The following is a 15,355-nucleotide window of genomic DNA, read 5'->3' as shown; positions in this document are numbered from 1 at the left end:
GGTCGTTTATACTTCCCAACGTACCCTTTTCTATTGACGTAGATATTTTAGATTTTTTCCCAAAGCTGTTTCTATGTCGTTTTTGTCCCTCCTTCCTGTGAGACCTCGGACATGTCGAGGACGGAATCGTCCTCGGCTGTATCCCAAGGCTATTTTGTACTTGCATTATCGAGCTTGGGCCATAACCCTCCTCGGCTTGGGCCTTTGGACCCCCACGAATAAATGGACCCAGCCCACAAATTATTGGACCCCACAGTAGCATTATTGTAATTTTATTTGCAATAGTTTTTACTAGTCCATATGCGTGCTCAAGATACATGTCATTTAAAAAATCAAGTATTTATTTATTTTTAGAATCGAGAATCTTGATACTAAATACGAAAAAGTAACACAATCAGTAATTAAAAAAAAAAAAAATCTCATGAACTTTGAAAAGTGTAAAGAATCTAAATGTTTAATGAAAATATATACATTCTTAAAATAGGCCACAACAGTTTAAAGAAGTCAAAACATTTAATTTATTTACAAACGTCCAAAATAGAAAGCTGTAAATTAATAAATACTTTCTCTCTATGCTTGTCACTTGGCAAACATACTATCAAAAGAATATTGCTTCTGCCACCTAAAGTTGAATATCTTGTGATACAATTCGCTCACGTGAATGATGGTAGATGTATATAGAATCACCTCTTTACTGCTCACAATCCGCTATATACATGAGTTGCTATATATGAGTTGTGGTACAGATTGTGCCACTTTATAGCCTTTCACATGTTTTGTGATTCTCATTCAAGCCAAAAAAAATAAATAAATAAAATAAAAAATAAAAAAACCAAAAGCTCAACAAAGAACAGTGTGTTTTTTTATTTTTTTTTTCGAGAGAGAGTGAGAGAGTGATGGAAGATGGAAAGAGAGGCACGGTGGAGGAAAACATTGAGAGCAGAAGGGAGCCTCTTTTGCCAGCAGACGTGTCATGGAGGCTAAACCTGCAAGAGTTTCCTGTACTGCCTCAAAGAAGAGATGAACGTGGCTCCTTCATTCTGCGCCGCTTTCGTCGTACCACAGGTCAGCCCTCTTCACAAATCCTTATGTATATATGTATAATATTTTTGATACTATTTTCAAAAGGGTTTTTGCTTTTTTGTTTTTTTTTGTTGTTTTTGTTTTTGTTTTTGGTGAGTTTTATAATGGCCAGGCCATATGTTAATATAGAATGAAAGTTTTGCTTTTGGTATTTGCTTTTTTTTTTTTCTTACCAAGATTCAAGACCCAGATGCAATTTTGTTCAAAGATGTTATTTTTGCTTTCAGAATTTTCTCAGTCAAGCAGCTTATGTATATACTTATATATGTGTTTATTATATATTTGATATTATGCTCAAAAAGGTATTTGCTTTTTTGTTTTTGTTTTAGCTTGTATAAGCATAAAGTTCAATGAAAAAGGGAGCAAAGTTAAGCACCAAGAGTTTTATGATGGCCAGGCAACGTCAATATAAAATTAAAGTTGCTATTTTTAGTTTATTTTTTTTTGGCTTTTTTCTGTGCAAGATTCAAAACCCAGGTTTTTATTTTATTTTATTTTTATTTTTTTGACAAGTAAAAAAAAAAAAAAAACCTGGGTTTTGAATCTTGCACAGAAAAAAGCCAAAAAAAGTTGTGTTTTTACTTCTTCTTCTTCTTCTTTTCATAGATGTTTTTCAATCTCTATTGAGAAACAGAGATGTTCTTTGTTTAATGAAAGCTGATTTTTTGGGGTTGTTAACTGAGTCGACTCAGCCGAGTTCTGATTTAATTTTTATATGTTTAATGATTTTTGGCTTTAGGGGAACACTTTATATAAAACTCTTATATAAATTAAACAACGAAATTAAATAAAATTTCTTAGATGCAGTGAACAATTTACTGTAGTGTTTTGAAAAGTTTTGTTCTTTTTAAGAAAAGGTATACAGAAAATAAAGTATACCTAAGCTTTTTCCTTTGGCTTATGTGACTTAACCTTTTCTTTTTGGTCTGAGGCGGCATCAATTGTAACAACTTTTTCACAATTATTTTATGCCGACTGAGATTTACTGTTTATCACTTTCACAGAACCCAATATTTTTCTCTCTTCATCCGATTGTGTACATAAGGTTATGGCACTAGATTTTTTGTTCTTTTTCATGGTTTTGTTTTTTCTGCCACTTGCGTAGTGGGCTTGGCTCACTCTGCAAACCATTCATGGCAGTTGTCAGCTTCATATCTGAAGTGTCAAATTCATATTAGGTGCCTAGTATATGGAGTTTTAGGTAAGGATATGGAGATCTGTGCACCAAAAAAAGCAAGTGTGTTTTTTGATAATGTGGAGGTCGCTTTTGCTTGAATTTTGGACTATCTTCCATGTTTCTTTAGGTGATCGATCACGTGGTAGGTTCATTTGTGTGGCACAATTTACATAAAAACACAATAGATGTGTATGTGGTCATTACTGACTACCTTTGGGAAGATTAAACATTACGTGGCGCCCATTTATGGAATGGAATTCTTATGACAAGGTCTGTAGATAAGAAACAAGTCACGGGCACGCAAGTACCACATAAATTAGCTGTTTGTTTTGGTATCAAATATGTGATGCGTTCACTTAAGCTTAGGCATGTGGAACAATTGGTCCAGCAGAAAACTAATGCTCTCTTACACAATAAGAAAGGTTCCTTGCCTCTTTAGTTAGGTACTAGTGGTCCCTTTTAGATGTTATGGAAGTCTAATGCATTTTTTTTAAGCCTAGTGTTTGTTAATTTAGTTATTGATTGAAATGGGTTCTTTAATTGTAAATTATTGGTTGAAAAAGTTTCAATAGTAGTAAGAAAGTTAAATAGTTGAAAATCATCAAAGAATTGTTAAGTTATATGACTCTGGTTTATGAATTGGAAAACTGCAGAAATAGTTGTAAAAAAAGGAAAAAAAAAAAAAAAAAAACTTGATTCAAATTGTGAATGTTCAGTTTTTAGGTGTTTTTTTTTTTTTTTGGGTGGTGGTGGGTGTAAAAAGTGGAAGTTCCTGACTGCTAGAAAAAGAGGCATGTTGAATTTGGTGATTGCTTCTTGTGTCCTATTTTAATCAAAGTTTGGTGATTGTTTTACTTTTAGGTGGGTATAAACTATGCCTAAACCTGGTTGGTAGTGTTGAGATTTTGCACTGCAGATGTTTTGTCACACAATAATAAATTTTATTGGAGAGGTTATTCTTAACAAATAATTGATTTCACCACTCTCAAGCGAGATCTCGGGGAAAGAAAACTGACTTTGCTACACACTTCAGACACCTCAACACTCTTTCACTTCCACATTTGTACTTTTGTTTGCATGGAACACAAAAATGCTTAACTTCCTCTACTAGACTTGTAACATCACATTACAAAAGGTTGAACTCATAGAAAAGATAAAGTCAACTCTTTCTTATCTATAATGTCATTCTCATTTAGCTAATGTATTCCTCACATATTGAATTGTCAGAAAAGTGAGAAGTTGTCTCCTCCCAATTTGTAATCTACCATTCAAACCTAAGAGCTTTAAGCTCGTACAAAAATTCTTGTCTATTTTAGCATAAAAATTTACTTTTTATATTTTACATACTTACTTTTTAAAACACCACATATTAGATTATCTATTTTACATTACATTTCATTAAAATATCATTTTTTCTTGATTTAAAATTTTTTTTGTCTTTCTTCACACACAACCACCATCCATTTTCTTTCTTCATCCTTGGGATACGTAAAGAAAGAATAAAAAACTAAATGCAAAATGAATAGTTTTGGTGTAAATTTATACAGTTATTATACCAAACTTGTAAATTTACACAATTATATACTAATTGATGTGAGTTATTTTTAGGCAAAATTGAGTAAATTTTACACATTTGTCTACCATATGCCTACCGATTTGAGTGCTCTAAGCTAGCAAAGACAAGCAAAACACACCAGATATAACACATGCAATTCTACTTGATTTGGCTTTGTTCGGGGAAACACATACAAAATGTTTTTAAGAACAAAGCACCAGTCTATTGCTCGAGTCAGCGATGATTCTTATAGGGAGTTTGATCTTGTTTATTGCTGTTTTGTTGTCATTTAAAAAAATTATTAGAACCCTCAAGCTTCTGTTGATGACTTGAACTGGTTAAAAATTGGCGCATCTTATTCCACATATCAGTTCTAATTAACGGGGTGGTTTTATCAGTTTTGGTTAAAACTTGCTACAACTTATTCCTTCCATTGTGGTTTTTAGATCTTCAAGTATGACAGCAGTTTGCTGCAAAGAAATTTAATGGTCCTGCTGATGCATTGAATATTGCTTTGGCATTCATATGTGCAAAGAAGCATTTAGATGGAATCTGTTAGCTATACTCTTCAGCTGTTCTAAAATCAGGAAATAGTATGTGGTTGGTGTGGTTTCCCATATCTTCTGAAAATATACTAGTTAGCTTAGTTTGGTAAAGCAACTTTCTGATTTTGGCCTTCAAAATAGCTGACATGCATGATTGCCATCAAATCCAAAACCTTCACCAGGGAATCTTGTACAAATAAGATGAAATTATGCAAATGAATTGATTTTTGAATGTTGACCAGCTATTCCGACTTTATTATGATTACAATTGCTTAGCCCTTTAGGGGTGAATGCCCCGGATTAGCCAATAATTGGTTCTGGCAAGTGGGGTCAATTGCCCGTAGTTTTTTTTTTTGGCTAAAGGCAAGTCCAAAAAGCTCTTCTTTAGAAAGGTTCCATATGTTATTAAAAAAAAAAACCGTACTTGGATAAATAAATTGAAAAAATATTTTAAATGATTGAATTTTTTGTGTAGTTGGTTCTTCCATTTAACAGCAAGGGCGTTCCATATTTCTTTTGCTTTAAATTTCTGAATAACCCCTTTCACATTCTTAAGAGATGATACCGAAAGAGAGTAACTATAGATAACCTGACAGCTTTGAACTTCCTATTGGAGCTTTGGCAAGGCACTTCACATATTGCCTTTGTTTTCAGTCGTTATGCTTATAGTTATAATCATAATCAATCAATGTTTTCTTAATCTTTAACATATAAAAAAAATGTTTTCTTAATCTTAACATGTGTGATGTTTAAAAAAAAAGAGTGTGATGTTTAGTTCTTTTGGAAAATGAAACATAAATAAAAATTTGATGAATTTGGATGCTTTAATTCATCTTGTTGTCAAATATTAGTGATGAATGTAATGTAAAACTTGTACTCTTGACTGCAGGGAAACGATGCAAGGTTGCTGATTACTACAAGAAACAAGAAAGGCTCCTTGAAGGGTTTACTGAGATGGAGGCTATGACTGCATCAGGTTTTGCTCCTGGAAATCTAACTGAGGTTGGTTGTTCCGCAAGGTTGCTTTAATGATTTTTTTGGTTGTATAGTAAGAAGATTTTATTGAAAAGAAAAAGGGCGAAGCCTGAGTACACTGGAAGTTCTTTATGAATAAGATTTTTTATTCATAAACATTCTTTAAATGCTGGATGCCATGCCCAATTCCTGAGTACAAACAGAGGTTTCAAGCTCTGCCCCCACCCCCCCTGGCCCAAAAAAAAAAGAACTATATCCTTTCAACTAAATCTGTCTCATTTCCTGGAAAACAGAAACTGATTTCTTTTGTTGATCCATTTACACTTTCTCAGGATGAGATGAAGCAGCTTGCAAAGAGTGAGAGATTGGCTATCCGGATATCAAATTTAGCTAACGTTGTGCTCTTTGCGGCCAAGGTTTTTGCTTCTATTGAGAGCAGATCATTGGCAGTTATTGCCTCTACCTTGGATTCACTCTTAGATCTCTTGTCGGGGTTTATATTGTGGTTCACTTCTCATGCCATGCGAAACCCAAACCAGTATCATTATCCAATTGGAAAAAAAAGGATGCAGCCAGTGGTAAGTCATTTAATCCAACAATTGTGAGGGTGCATTTGGAAATAACTTAATGTATATTTGAATTTTTGACTCAACCTTCCTGCAATTACTTGAATAAGTTTTACTGCCATGATAAAAAATAGTCTTCTCTTTTCTGTCAGGCCATTACCGTAACTCCAACTGAGTAAAGCAGAAAAGACTACTGTTTTAGTTTCCTTAATCTTTTGTATTTCAGATAATTTTAAAATGCAGATTCTGATAGATTTAAGTTGTTAAGGCTGATAATGAGAATTCAATTGTACTTGGTTAGTGTTGCACCTTTGCCTCATTTGGTTGCTCAGAAGTTGGTGGAGAGAAATTGTGCATCTTAAACTAATTAACAAGTTAGCCCCAAAGAAGTCAAGGAATGTGCTTTTCTTTTTTCCATTTTGCCAATCGTTGGCATTGTTGTGATAAATGAGGGAAATATACTGCAGTGCTATTTCCACCATTACTGCTGGTGCCTCAACTAGATCATAATCCACAAATGCTTGAGGGAAAAGCAGAAAAGCAATAAAGAGAAATGTAATGGTGTTAGGTGTTTAGGCTACAGATTTATTCCATTCCAAGAAGTTTAAAATTAATTTACTACACATCTAAAGATTTCATCAGGTCATGCTTTAGACACTCATTATGTTATCAAAATATTGAGCATGTCATATTGAGTTTGCCAAAGGAAAAAATAGTGGTTTTTTTTACAGAGTTTGTTAAATGAGAAAATGAAGGGACCATTGGCTTTTTCCTTCTGCATATCAAGCAATGAAAAGAAACTCTAGAATAATAATAACTTTTTTTTTATAAAATGGAAAAGCAGTCAAACAATCTTCTTTTGGGAATAAAATTAAATAGCATTGGTTTTGGGAATAGTTTTTGAATGTAGGTTAGGTTCAAGGGTGACTATGACTTATGGGGATGCGGACCCAAGGCATGCTAATAATCACATCACATATGCCGAGACTGTGCTTGAACATTTTGTTACAACACTTATGCTATAACACAACAAATATTTTACTAATTTATATTGAGCTTGCAGGGAATCATTGTTTTTGCATCAGTAATGGCAACTCTAGGATTACAAATACTGCTTGAGTCTGGTCGACAATTCGTTAATAAGGTATGCAACTTTAATCATATTTGCTTTGACTTAATTTAAGGGTATATATGGCGCTGAGTCGGTGAGCACAGTTGGACTTGTACACATGTTAACCAAAGTTGGATTTGAGAAGGGTTTGTAGATTAGCACCCTTCTTGATGTTTTGTCAGAGCTCAGAGCTCCAAGGTTTCCTTAGTTATTAGTGCTTTAGGATGACATAGGTTTTGAGGTACTACCCAAATGCATGAGATCCTAGTTAGATCACAGTCTTAGTTGGTGAATGCAACACTTGTGCATGGTTATTCTAAAGTTTGCGCTGATTAATATAATCACAGTCTTTTACAATTATCAGTGATTAATATAATCATCATTTCATGTGCTGATTACAGACTGAGCCTGAAAAGGATCCTCAGAAGGAGAAATGGATGATTGGAATAATGTGCTTCGTAACTGTAGTGAAGTTTGCGCTCATGGTCTATTGTCGAAGATTTAAAAATGAAATTGTTAGAGCCTATGCACAAGATCATTTCTTCGATGTTATTACTAATTCAATTGGTTTGGCAGCAGCTGTCCTGGCCATTCGATATAAATGGTGGATTGACCCTACTGGAGCTATTATAGTAAGTTCATATGCAACTGATCCCCCCCCCCCCCCCCCCCCCCTCCCTTTTTTTCCCTTTTTACTGTACTGTATGTAATAGGGTTCAGCTACTCTATAAGTTTTTAGTTCCTCAATTACCAGCAACCAATTTTAAATATAACAAAATATTGGTTTTTCCACTCTTATGACTCAATTAAACAGAAAAAAAAAAAAGTAAAATGCCACTTCATGCCTTGACATGGTAGAATTCCTGTTTGGTATGGCTTCTTGTTTCAGCTTTTAGAAAGAGCTGTATCTGGAAAAAATTGACGTTTAAAAAACCTGTACATATTAAATTCCACTTCAAATCGGGATACCAATTGGGCACCAAGTGGCCTCAAGATGGAATTTTTGGGTTCTTGGAGTTGAATCTTACTCTTATCATGATGATATCTTTTAACCTGTGATGCAGATAGCTTTATATACAATGAATACATGGACAAAGACGGTCTTTGAGAATGTATTTGCACTAATTGGAAGGACAGCACCACCTGAATTTTTGGCAAAGTTAACATATCTGATATGGAACCACCATGAAGATATCAAGCACATTGACACAGTAAGAGCATACACTTTTGGTTGTCATTATTTTGTGGAGGTTGACATAGTTTTGCCACAAGACATGCTTCTGAACAAAGCACATAATATTGGTGAGACACTGCAAGAGAAGCTGGAGCAACTCCCTGAAATTGAGAGAGCTTTTGTGCATATAGACTTTGAGTATACTCACAAGCCTGAGCACAAGACCACAGTTTGATGACAATGGTAGTAATTGTCAGATCTCAGCCTTTCCAAATCACGAGGGCTTTCAAATGAGTTTCTGATTCACTTAGTATTGATGCAGTTTTATTGTTCTCCCAAACAGACTGAATAGGATTTTAACGTCGCTAATCCTTGGGATGCAAGCACTTTTTTTTTAATGTAAGATGATAAAAATTTGGACATTTTATGATACAATCTTATGCTGCAAGCATTCATTTCATTGTTCTTGTCAAATTTAATCGTGGAAGTTATTGAAGCATTAACCTCTAATTATACTTGTCGAGGAATTCTTTAGTATTTACAACCATTGATTTTCCATTTTGTATCTGCTAAAAGCCTAAACTGTTGTAGTGCCACGTGACTTGAAATGGGTGTCAAAACTTCTTATTGTCAGCTAAATTCTTCTGTGGCTATCATAGATTCATAGTGTTCAAGATGTTGGCTAATATATTCAGATGGTGGGAAATATTTATTATATATTCAACAGCTAGCCTCTGTGCACCTTGATTAATTGGGTGTATATCCTAATCTGATATGAGGTAGAGTGAAGTGTTTTTCTTAACTCGGTTCCTTAATATATTCAGGCTAGGTCTTCTCTACATCTCAAACGTAAGATGAAACCATGGTTTGTCCTATGAAAAGTAGTCTTGTAAGGATTCAAGAAAGCAGCACATAAATGCTTGTGTGTTCAATCACACCCACATTTTTTTGGGGTCCTTTTTTGAATTGTTCTTAGTGGCACTGCTTTTATTAGCCTCAATTCAATTGGGTTTTTATTACAATTCACAATCATTAACTCAGACACACTGAGTTCAGTAGTTTCAGTGTCAACATTTCAAAAGCTTTGGATATATATATATATATTTTTTTTTTTAATTTTTTTGAATGAATGATTTTCCCCCATTTTATTTTTGTCTTTCTGTTGTGTTGCAGTGTCAAAGCAAATTTCCTTTTAGCATGCTTAAACCCTATTTTTGCTCGGTTGTGTTTAATATTTGCATCAAGATCTTCTAGAGTTCTTAGCTAGAAAACTCTACTATGTAGAGTTTTTTAAATCCTTAACTTCTTATAATAAAAGGGTAAAGATTATGTGAAATCATCAATCTACTAACATAATCTTAAAAGATGACACAGGAAAAACGTGAAAAAAAGGAAATCACAACCTTGGATGTCAATGGATTTGATGATGTGGCAAAAAATAGCAAACAAAGCCCTTTGCTTGAGTAATAAAAAATCAAAGGCTAAATTTCAAATTGTACTCTCTAACTTTACCTAAAATTCAATAATATAAATATACTTTCATTTAATTTAGTCCTATAATTTTCAATCTTGTTCAATTCAGTTCTCATGTTAGTCTGCATCAAAATTGAGTTGTTAAAGTCTCCCCAAAACGATGTAGTTTTGTATTAAATAGAGTTGAAAGTTAATGATGCAATTTTAATCGAGACTAATGGAGGGACAAAATTGAACAAAGTTAAAAGTTAGAAGACTGAATTAAATGAAAGAAAAGTTAAAGGACTAAATTAAATCTTAGAAAAATTTAACGGGTGTAATTTTAATTTAGCCAAAATCAAACTAAACGCCTAAACTGATATAAGTGTCTTGGTCACGTGCATCTCACCTAACTAATTTAACTCAAACATTAATATCGTATAGACTTTAGTTCTCCATCCTCTTCTCTCTTTCTCTCTAGAGGAGAAAATTAATCATGAATCAGATGCATGTTATACCACCTCCTGTTTTAGCCACTAAACCTCTTCTGTCTCTCCTCCATTAATAAATAATAACTAGAAACAAATCATTCAAATCCCATTACTCTGCTCCATTAATAACTAGAAACAAAAAATCATTCAAATCCCATTACTTTCATACAAAGCAAGCACAAAGTAGATTCATAAAAGCAACTTCATTTAAATAGGAAGATGACTGAGGCAATAGATTTGATGGCGATGACTCTTGAAGAGGATAAAATATGAGCTTGACGGGCCTATGGTAATGGGCCTGACGGATAGGAACTGTTGGGCCAGTGTAAAGATGATCCAACACTCTTTGAAGGCCCATCGCCGAAGGGCACAGTAAGGGCCCATGATCTAAGATCTCTATCGCTCATTGCCTAGAAACGCCCTAGAATTCCAATATGGAAATCCGAGCACAAGGGTGATTCTAGAAGACACGCACACTGAAAATAGATCTCCTCTATAAGGAAAACCTTGCTCACCACGCTCAGAAAGACTTGAAGTAGAGTCCCATATGGAAAAGACTTGGACACCAAGAAGGAAAAGCCGACTCTCTACTACTATAAAAGCCCTAATACCCTCGCAAATCAAGGTACGCATAATTTACCCTCTCTAACACTCTAGAGTTGTGAGAATAGTTCTAACTTGACCTTTGGAGAGTATTTGCCCGGCACCACACCGGTGCTCTCTAAGGTTTTCTTTCGATCATTTTTGTTGTGCAGGTTCGCTTCGAGTCGTGAGTGCTGTGTGACCTATTGGTGATATTTTCGGCATCATCAGTTGGCGCCGTCTGTGGGAAACGTAGCACATTATCGCTTCCTAGACAAAAGAGTTACATGGTACTCACTCGCTCAATGGCGACCACTAACGACGTTCAAGAAGAAGAAGCCCCTACGACTGCTCTTAAGAGACAGGTCAGGACGCTCGCCACAGCCGTGGAGCGCCTCACCAAACAAAACCACGACCTAGAAGAAAAGCTGAACCAGAAAAATGCGGCAACCAATAACCAAGGAGCGGATCAAGAAGGGACCAGCGCTGAAAGAAGGAATCACGAAGGACCACAGGAGAGCAAAGCCCCAAGCAGACCAGAGCGACAGGACACTAGCATTCCTTCTCTGGCAGATACTGCTCCACCACCCATCATCACGGAGATGCAGGTGATGAAGGAACAGATGGAAGTGATGATGAATACTCTCAAGGGACGAGTGTCCAGTGATCTTGACGACCATGTCAACCGGACTAACCCGCCATTTACGACAACCGTCAACTCCTTCCCCCTGCCAAGTAAGTTCTGCATGCCAAATATGGATAGTTATGACGGGGTCAAGGACTCTCTAGATCACCTAGAGACCTTCAAGACCCTGATGCACCTTTAGGGAGTGGCAGACGCGATTATGTGCAGGGCCTTTCCTACAACCCTAAAGGGCGCAGCAAGGATTTGGTTCAGCCGGCTAGCACCCAACTCCATCAGCACCTTCAAGGAGCTAAGCGCTCAATTTACTACGCACTTCATTGGAGGACATCGGTATAAGAAGTCCACAGCTTGTTTAATGAATATCAAGCAGCGAGAGGAGGAGACATTAAGGGCCTACATATCACGCTTCAATAAAGAGGCGCTCTCGATTAACGAAGCCGACGACAAGATACTGGTAGCAGCATTCACGAATAGGCTGAAGGGGGGGGTAAGTTTTTGTTCTCACTATACAAGAACGACCCAAAGACTATGTCTGAGGTGCTTTACAGGGCCACCAAATATATGAACGCTGAAGACGCGCTATTAGCCCGAGAAGATAGGCCCAAGAAAAGAGACAGACAAGAAGACCCCCGACAGGACCAGGGGCGGAAGAAAGGCAGGATGGGAGAACGAAGGGAGGAGAGACACCCTAAAGCCATGGGCGGAAGGTTCACGAGTTTCACCCCGTTAACAGCCCCGATAGACCAAGTCCTAATGCAGATTAAAGACGAAGGGGCCCTGACGTTTCCGGGAAAGCTGAAGAGTGATCCTAACAAATGATCCAGGGATAAATATTGCCGCTTCCACCGTGACCATGGTCACGACACAGCCGATTGCTACGACTTGAAGCAGCAAATTGAAACCCTTATCCGACAAGGAAAGCTGCAAAAATTCGTCAGCAAGGAGAGAACGGATCCACCCCCGCAAGAACAACACCCTTGGCGAGAGAACGAGCGACCAAGACCTCCCATAGGAGACATAAGGATGATAATTGGAGGAACAGTTGCAACCGGGTCTTCAAAAAAGGCCCGCAAAACGTACCTCCGGATGGTGCAGAGCGTCCAACTGACGGGCACCGTGCCGAAGATAGCAAGGAGAGAAGGCCCCATTATCGGGTTCTCAGAAGAAGGTGCACGACGCCTACACCATCCACACGATGATGCCCTCGTCGTCAGCATGCGGGTAGGAGACTACAACATGCACCGGGTGTTGATTGACAACGGCAACTCGGCCGATATCTTGTACTATCCGGCATTCCAGCAAATGAGGATTGGCAAGGAGCGATCGATACCGACGAACGCCCCGCTCGTTGGTTTCGGAGGGAGTCGGGTATTCCCTTTGGGCGCGGTCACGTTATCAGTGACGGTAGGCGATTACCCCCAGCAAATCACCAGGGACGTAACCTTCCTGGTGGTCGATTGCTCGTCCGCTTACAACGCTATCCTCGGACGACCCACGCTCAACTCGTGGAAGGCGGTGACATCAACTTACCATCTGATGATCAAGTTTCCTACGGATTATGGAGTAGGAGAGCTCCGCGGAAGTCAAATGGCCGCACGGGAATGCTACGTGGCTATGATGGAGATGGAAGACCAAATCCAGACCTTGAACATAGAAGAGCACCGAACGGTTGCAGAACCAACAGAGAAGCTAGAGGAGATAACACTCGACAGCTCCAATCCGGACCGAACAACCAAGATCGGAACGCTCGCCAAACCCACAATCCGTCAAGAGCTCATAACTTTCTTGAGGAGCAATCAAGATGTGTTCGCCTGGAGTCATGACGACATGCTAGGAATCGATCCCTCAGTCATGGTACATAAGTTGAATGTATTGCCCTCCTTTCCACCCGTTCGACAGAAGAAGAGAGTGTTCGCCCCGGAACGAGACCAAGCAATAGCGGAAGAAGTCCGCAAACTACAAGAGGCAAGCTTCATTAGGGAAGTCTATTATCCCGATTGGCTGGCGAATGTAGTAATGGTGAAAAAAGCGAACGGCAAGTGGCGGATGTGCGTGGACTTCACCGATCTTAACAAAGTGTGTCCCAAAGATAGCTATCCCCTTCCAAGGGTCGACGTCCTAGTAGACTCGACGGCTCAACACCAGTTACTAAGCTTCATGGACGCTTTCTCGGATTATAACCAGATCCGCATGCATGAGGCTGATCAGGAGAAGACTTCGTTCGTGACCAGTCAAGGACTCTTTTGTTACAAAGTAATGCCATTCGGCCTAAAAAATGCGAGGGCAACATACCAAAGACTAATGAACAAGATGTTCGCGCAGCAAATTGGGAGGAATGTCCAGGTCTATGTCGATGACATGCTAGTGAAGAGCCGGAAGGAGGAAGACCACCTGGAAGATCTTAGGGAAATATTCGGTACGCTTCGATCCTATAACATGAAGCTCAATCCGGGAAAGTGCGCATTCGGCGTAACGGCAGGAAAATTCCTAGGATTCATGGTATCTCAAAGGGGGATTGAGGCTAACCCGGACAAGATCCGAGCCATAATAGAGATGGCCCCTCCGCGAAATGTGAAGGAAGTACAAAGCCTTAACGGCAAGATAGCGGCGTTAAATAGATTCGTGTCGAGAGCCACGGACAAGTGTTTGCCCTTCTTTCGCACGTTAAAGAAGTCTTTCGAGTGGACGGACGAGTGTCAGCGAGCATTCGAGGAGTTGAAAGCATATCTATCTTCACCACCCCTACTGAGTCCCTCGCAACCAGGTGAAGAACTCTTCCTCTACTTGGCTGTCTCCCCTGTCGCAGTCAGCGCAGCCTTAATTAGAGAAGAGGATAAGGTACAGAAGCCCGTATACTACGCCAGCCGGGCGCTCCGCGGTGCCGAGGAAAGATACCCACCTATGGAGAAACTCGCTTTTGCATTAGTCACGGTGGCTCGCAAGCTCAAGCCCTACTTTCAAGCCCATACCGTGAACGTAATGACTGATAAACCCTTGCGAAGGGCATTGAGTAATCCTGAAGCTACAGGTCGACTGACGCTGTGGGTGATAGAATTGAGCGAGTTTGATATTAAGTACCGTCCACGTGCAGCCATTAAAGGACAGGTCGTAGCCGACTTCATAGCAGAATTTACTCGTGACGAAGACAAGGGGGCAGAAGGGTCCCCTCAATGGAGCGTGTATACCGACAGATCATCCAATCGGCGAGCCGGGGGGGTCGGCATCGTATTGCTGTCACTTGAAGGAGACAAGATTGAATGTATGGTCCGTCTCGACTTCCCCACCACCAACAATGAAGCGGAATACGAAGCAGTGGTGGCAGGCCTCGACCTAGCCAAAGCCGCTGGAGCCAAAAGCGTAGTCGTTTACTGCGACTCTCAGGTCGTGACCAATCAAATAAACGGAGATTATGAATGCAAGGGGGAAAGGATGAAGAGATATCTTGATCAAGTAAGGGCGAGAATCGACGGGCTAGAAGCTAAGGTCATCCAAATCCCCAGGGGAGAAAATGAGCTCGCCGATCGGCTAGCCAAAATCGCTTCAGCAGAACATATGATAACACTGGGTAATGTACTTTCTTTTGTTCAACTTTCTCCACTAATAGACCCCGGCGACATGCAGGAGATACGCTCCGAAAGTAACTGGACTACACAGATAATTTCATACTTGAAGGACGGGTTACTGCCAGATGAGAAGGAGGCAGTAAGAAAGCTAAAGGTCCAAGCAGCAAGGTTCGTCTTGATAAAAGACATCCTGTACAAGAGAGGTTTTTCCCGTCCATATCTAAGATGCCTGGGTGCCGAAGAGGCAGACTACGTAATGAGGGAAGTATACGAAGGGATATGCGGGAACCACTCTGGATTGAGGTCGTTGGTGCACAAACTGGTACGAGCTGGGCATTACTGGCCAACCATGCAGAAGGATGCCGAGTCTTACTTTAAAAGCTGTGACAAATGCCAGAGATTCAGCAATGTTATTGGACAGCCAGCTGAGGAGCT

The 15,355-nt window shown here is 38.9% G+C and overlaps 1 protein-coding gene across 1 annotated transcript; it reads left to right on the top strand.

Annotated features, from left to right (window-relative positions):
• Nucleotides 1-748: 748 nt before the first annotated feature.
• On the top strand, nucleotides 749-8,646 carry LOC126720386 (metal tolerance protein 10-like). The gene is made up of 6 exons (XM_050422813.1): nucleotides 749-1,065; nucleotides 5,250-5,362; nucleotides 5,668-5,913; nucleotides 6,965-7,045; nucleotides 7,414-7,644; nucleotides 8,077-8,646. Exons 1-6 carry the CDS (start codon nucleotides 897-899, stop codon nucleotides 8,419-8,421), a joined length of 1,185 nt encoding a protein of 394 aa, XP_050278770.1. The 5' UTR covers nucleotides 749-896; the 3' UTR covers nucleotides 8,422-8,646.
• Nucleotides 8,647-15,355: the final 6,709 nt, after the last annotated feature.

This window comes from Quercus robur, chromosome 4, assembly GCF_932294415.1.
Source record: "Quercus robur chromosome 4, dhQueRobu3.1, whole genome shotgun sequence".
NCBI lineage: Eukaryota > Viridiplantae > Streptophyta > Magnoliopsida > Fagales > Fagaceae > Quercus > Quercus robur.
Note: the sequence above shows the minus strand (reverse complement) of the source record. Positions and strands in the feature narration are given on the sequence as shown.